The sequence below is a fragment of the Tenebrio molitor genome, chromosome 5 (genome assembly GCF_963966145.1).
Source record: "Tenebrio molitor chromosome 5, icTenMoli1.1, whole genome shotgun sequence".
Classification (NCBI taxonomy): Eukaryota; Metazoa; Arthropoda; class Insecta; order Coleoptera; family Tenebrionidae; genus Tenebrio; species Tenebrio molitor.
The window spans coordinates 5,696,864-5,703,399 of NC_091050.1; the positions used below are offsets into that span (position 1 = coordinate 5,696,864).

General features: G+C 35.4%; 1 protein-coding gene across 1 annotated transcript; it reads right to left on the reverse strand.

The window, feature by feature from the left end:
- Positions 1-49: 49 nt before the first annotated feature.
- Positions 50-3,310, reverse strand: LOC138130107 (aquaporin-like). The gene is made up of 6 exons (XM_069046481.1): positions 3,195-3,310; positions 2,957-3,138; positions 2,757-2,900; positions 2,453-2,689; positions 2,318-2,398; positions 50-239 (listed from the first exon to the last, which is right to left on the reverse strand). Exons 1-6 carry the CDS (start codon positions 3,208-3,210, stop codon positions 129-131), a joined length of 771 nt encoding a protein of 256 aa, XP_068902582.1. The 5' UTR covers positions 3,211-3,310; the 3' UTR covers positions 50-128.
- Positions 3,311-6,536: the final 3,226 nt, after the last annotated feature.

A 6,536-nucleotide genomic window follows, 5' to 3' on the forward strand; every position in this document is an offset into this window, starting at 1 on the left:
TAAAATTGTCCCAGATTTATCTGAACATCACTGTACTTTGAAAATAGGCTGAAACAGAAAACTGTTTTTATTTCAAGCATTAGAAACATCAAATAAATACATATACACAAATCTTGTCAAGTGAAAACTTATGCGTTGTCATCATCTCTTCCCTTCGAAGAACCTCCTTCCTCGGTGAAAATAATAACATAAAGAAGGGCCGCTAAAAAGGCACCAAGCAATTGTCCTACCCAATAAACCTAAAAAGATAATAATAATAATTGATCAATCAATCATGAATTTGATTATAAAATTTATATTCCTAGTTTTAGGAGATAAATTAAATGATTAAAACATAAACTAGATAGAAATTTTAAATTATAAATATTTTTCCAAATACTGTTGATTCACTAGTTGGAAAAGAATTCAAACAAGATCTTGCTTACGTTATTGCGCTGTAAAGGTAAACTAAGAAATTAGAAAGGAGCAGTTAAAAGTCCCAATTTTGGAAAACAAAAGTTTTGATTTGGTGTTAAATTATTGTTTGATAATAAAGTTAATTGTTGTTGTTTTAGTAGTTTTTTTTTAATTAAACGTAAATGGAACCATGGAGATGGTAATATACGTAATTACAAAATGTGTGTTTACTATCGTGTGTTCCAATAAAAACTCACTCGCAGTAAGCCATGACTATAGAGATAGATAGACTGGTCATGTCGATTTTAGGATCACTGGAAGTAGTTCATTTGTTACTTACAAATTTTTATCATATTGTGAGTGACAGATAACCTATAAATTTACTTTAGTAGTTCATTTCACATCTGGTACTAAGACATACTTCACTTTTGTCATGGCTTGCTGCGAGTGAGTTTTTTGTGGAACACACGATACAGAGCGATCCAAAAGTCTTTCTATCAAGTGAGCCATGACATTATTATAATTACACCATAAAATAAAAAAATGTGAAATCAAAAATATCAAAGGATACGGACAGACTAATAAACCATATATTTAATTTTCATGTATGCGCCAAATATGCTGCAGCCCAACGGCATTCGTTTCCACTATCATGACCCACATGATAGAAAGACTTTTGGATGGCACGATATAAGCAACCAGTAAAACTATTCCACAAGGTCTGAATATACAGTCTGTGCATTCTCAAACTCGAACATAGGCAATTAACATTGTATTGAACGTTTTTGCTGATTCCTGCTCGCCAATTGAACTTACAGGTAAGGTAATGGTATCAATAGAAAGATAAAATTATTGCGCTTGAAATGATACTAATAATAAGATTAAAGGTGCTATTTTTATTTTAAAATACTAATTTAAAACTTGGCGATTTTTAAATATGACATGCCATGATTTTCAAATTGGACAGTATTTGTCAAAAAATTTAGTAATTTGTTGGGTTAAGTCAGCGAATTTTGGTAAAATACTGTCAAAATTATTTACGGAAAAATGAATAGTTACTCCATACAGATTAAGACAAATTTCTCTTGAAGTAAGTTTATGTAAATCGCGGATACTGAATATCCTCAGGAAGTACAAATATCATCCCTACAAGACACAGTGTCATCAACAGATTTTTGCTGTTGATGAAGAAAGTAAGAGTGAAACCTGTTATGCAATAATCGTGCTAATGATCGTCGCTTTCTGTCGACAATTTGCTTCACAGACGAATCTACTTTTACACTAAATAACGAACCAAATGTTCAAAACACGCGATATTGGGCTCAAGAAAACCCTCGAGTAAATATTCCTACTAGAACTCGGTATCCTCAAAAAATTCATATCTGGGCTGGGATTTTTAATAACATTTGAAATAAAGGGAAATTTAAATTCAGCAAATTATTTAGATTTATTATTAACTAAGGTAGGAACTGCATTGTAATTTTTTCAAAGAATTTATAATAAAAACTGCTTAAACTGTTAATTACTTTAATATTATAATTTAATTCTTTAATGTATCCAAATAGTGGCATAATATCTATAAACTGAATGCACAGTGTTAATGGCCTATGTTCGGCTTTGAGAGTGGACACCCGGTATAAAGTAGACTCAGGTTGCATAAATCCATTTGTCATTTGCAACGGCATTTTTTCAATATTTTTGAATCAAATAAAGGCACAAAGGGACCAGAAAATCATAGTTTGGATGATATGGATTTTCCAATAGGTAAGTTTAGTTTTAAAGTATGTAATTTCAAATGACTAATGCCATAAAAGGCAAAGTGGTTTTTGCAACTTGAGTTAACTATACAAGGAATTTTTTAAATTCGCCATCTACCTAATTGTGTCAAGATGAAACTCCTTCAAAATTCAGGAGTACTTACCCAGTGACTTGTCCAGTAGTTGTTAATTATGGCAGGCGCCAATGTTCTGGCAGGATTCATATTACCACCTGTATAAGGACCCTAAAATTTAAGTTGATTGCATCACATTTTCGTACCTCAAGGTTATATACATACAGCTGCTATTGCGAGACCGCCAAGAGCAAGACCGAATCGTAGCGGAGTTGAGTCAGTTTTGCCTTTGTTTTTCGCGTCCCAGATCCCACAAATCACAAGTACCAGAATGAAGGATATCATAAACTCCACGAATATACCCTGCGTCTCTGTTAACTGTGAATGTAGTACTGGTGAACAGACGCCATGGGAGTTGTCTTTAACTTCTTTACCAAATATAATTAATTTTGGTAGCAAAAGCTGTTAAAATGTGATATTTATAGCACAAAAAATTAAATTTTAAAGATGTAAGTAGATTAATAATTACTGTAAGAATTGCAAACCCAGCTATTGCACCCACAAATTGTCCTATGAAATAAAATATTGAATCGAGTAGAGAAGTCATTCCCACTATTATAGCAGCTATCGTTAGCAGAGGATTAACATGAGCTCCTGAAATATGTCCAAAGCACTGAAATATTAAAGTGGTGGATCACAAAGTGCAAAATTAGAATTTATTCTAATAACCTGTATTGCTATCATAACAGCTAAACCGAAAGCAAGAGCACCTTCTAGGACGGGACTAGTGCGAAGGAGGGTACATCCCATGCAACCCACAAACAACAGAATTAAAGTACCCAAAAATTCAGCTAGAAAGAATATTACTTTGTCCAGTATCGACGAGTTGCCTTTCAGTTTAATGTTTTCCCCTAAAAAAAAGATATTTTGTAATTATTGTGAATAAAGAAAGATTTCGAGATCTTACAAAACTTAATATTCATCTTGAGGAGTAAAAAATAATTTTTAGCTAAAAAAAGGAAAACTTATTTAAATGACAGTTCGGTATCGTAAATAAATTAAAAACATCTTATTGCAAAGCAATCTATATAGTAAATTCATTTTTGTAATGACAAACTAGCTGGAACTTTTTTTTTGTTACATTTTTTTACAAAATAAATAAAAATTGGACAGTTGGCAAAGATTTAAATTGTCATATTATTGTCGCTGCCATTATGAATGACGTACTCCCCCCTTCTATCAAATTTGCACCCCGAAAAAGCATTTAAACGGCCATAGCTCCCTTATTAAACATACTATTACAATGAATTCTACACCGCTGGATTCCTCGTTTCAATGCGCTTCTTTTGAGCTGAAAAAAATTTTCCTCGCTTTTTTCGTTTAAGAGAAATTCACAAAAAAACAAAAAAATCATATTTTTTCCTATTTTTGGCTCCGACACCAACAAATCGGGTCTATGACCGGGACTTTCCCTATGCCTGAATTCAACTCATCCTAAACAATAACTCACCACAATTTCGTTCGAATCGGCGACAAAATATTTTTTCGAAAAAACCACGTACTCCCCCCTTCTATCGAATTTGCACCCCGAAATAACATTTAAACGGCCATAGCTCCCTTATTAAACATACTATGACAATGAATTCTACACCGCTGGATTCCTCTTTTCAATGCGCTTCATTTGAGCCGAAAAAATTTTACCTCCCTTTTTTCGTTTAAGAGAAATTCACAAAAAACAAAAAAACTCAAAAAAACCCAAATCTTTGGCCCCCACACCAACAAATCGGGTCTATGACCGGAACTTTCCCTATGCCTGAATTCCACTCATCCTAAACAATAACTCACCGCAATTTCGTTCGAATCGGCGACAAAATATTTTTTCGAAAAAACCACGTACTCCCCCCTTCTATCGAATTTGCACCCCGAAAAAACATTTAAACGGCCATAGCTCCCTTATTAAACATACTATGACAATGAATTCTACACCGCTGGATTCCTCTTTTCAATGCGCTTCTTTTGAGCCGAAAAAATTTTACCTCCCTTTTTTCGTTTAAGAGAAATTCACAAAAAGCAAAAAAACTCAAAAAAACCCAAATCTTTGGCCCCCACACCAACAAATCGGGTCTATGACCGGAACTTTCCCTATGCCTGAATTCCACTCATCCTAAACAATAACTCACCGCAATTTCGTTCGAATCGGCGACAAAATATTTTTTCGAAAAAACCACGTACTCCCCCCTTCTATCGAATTTGCACCCCGAAAAAGCATTTAAACGGCCATAGCTCCCTTATTAAACATACTATGACAATGAATTCTACACCGCTGGATTCCTCTTTTCAATGCGCTTCATTTGAGCCGAAAAAATTTTACCTCCCTTTTTTCGTTTAAGAGAAATTCACAAAAAACAAAAAAACTCAAAAAAACCCAAATCTTTGGCCCCCACACCAACAAATCGGGTCTATGACCGGAACTTTCCCTATGCCTGAATTCCACTCATCCTAAACAATAACTCACCCCAATTTCGTTCGAATCGGCGGCAAAAATTTTTTTCGAAAAAACCACGTACTCCCCCCTTCTATCGAATTTGCACCCCGAAAAAGCATTTAAACGGCCATAGCTCCCTTATTAAACATACTATTACAATGAATTCTACACCGCTGGATTCCTCGTTTCAATGCGCTTCTTTTGAGCTGAAAAAAATTTTCCTCGCTTTTTTCGTTTAAGAGAAATTCACAAAAAAACAAAAAAATCATATTTTTTCCTATTTTTGGCTCCGACACCAACAAATCGGGTCTATGACCGGGACTTTCCCTATGCCTGAATTCAACTCATCCTAAACAATAACTCACCGCAATTTCGTTCGAATCGGCGGCAAAATTTTTTTTCGAAAAAACCACGTACTCCCCCCTTCTATCGAATTTGAACCCCGAAAAAACATTTAAACGGCCATAGCTCCCTTATTAAACATACTATTACAATGAATTCTACACCGCTGGATTCCTCTTTTCAATGCGCTTCTTTTGAGCCGAAAAAATTTTACCTCCCTTTTTTCGTTTAAGAGAAATTCACAAAAAGCAAAAAAACTCAAAAAAACCCAAATCTTTGGCCCCCACACCAACAAATCGGGTCTATGACCGGAACTTTCCCTATGCCTGAATTCCACTCATCCTAAACAATAACTCACCGCAATTTCGTTCGAATCGGCGGCAAAAATTTTTTTCGAAACACCCACGTACTCCCCCCTTCTATCGAATTTGCACCCCGAAAAAACATTTAAACGGCCATAGCTCCCTTATTAAACATACTATGACAATGAATTCTACACCGCTGGATTCCTCTTTTCAATGCGCTTCATTTGAGCCGAAAAAATTTTACCTCCCTTTTTTCGTTTAAGAGAAATTCACAAAAAACAAAAAAACTCAAAAAACCCAAATCTTTGGCCCCCACACCAACAAATCGGGTCTATGATCGGAACTTTCCCTATGCCTGATTTCCACTCATCCTAAACAATAACACACCGCAATTTCGTTCGAATCGGCGGCAAAAAGTTTTTTCGAAACACCCACGTACTCCCCCCTTCTATCGAATTTGCACCCCGAAAAAGCATTTAAACGGCCATAGCTCCCTTATTAAACATACTATTACAATGAATTCTACACCGCTGGATTCCTCTTTTCAATGCGCTTCTTTTGAGCCGAAAAAATTTTACCTCCCTTTTTTCGTTTAAGAGAAATTCACAAAAAGCAAAAAAACTCAAAAAAACCCAAATCTTTGGCCCCCACACCAACAAATCGGGTCTATGACCGGAACTTTCCCTATGCCTGAATTCCACTCATCCTAAACAATAACTCACCGCAATTTCGTTCGAATCGGCGACAAAATATTTTTTCGAAAAAACCACGTACTCCCCCCTTCTATCGAATTTGCACCCCGAAAAAGCATTTAAACGGCCATAGCTCCCTTATTAAACATACTATGACAATGAATTCTACACCGCTGGATTCCTCTTTTCAATGCGCTTCATTTGAGCCGAAAAAATTTTACCTCCCTTTTTTCGTTTAAGAGAAATTCACAAAAAACAAAAAAACTCAAAAAAACCCAAATCTTTGGCCCCCACACCAACAAATCGGGTCTATGACCGGAACTTTCCCTATGCCTGAATTCCACTCATCCTAAACAATAACTCACCCCAATTTCGTTCGAATCGGCGGCAAAAATTTTTTTCGAAAAAACCACGTACTCCCCCCTTCTATCGAATTTGCACCCCGAAAAAGCATTTAAACGGCCATAGCTCCCTTATTAAACATA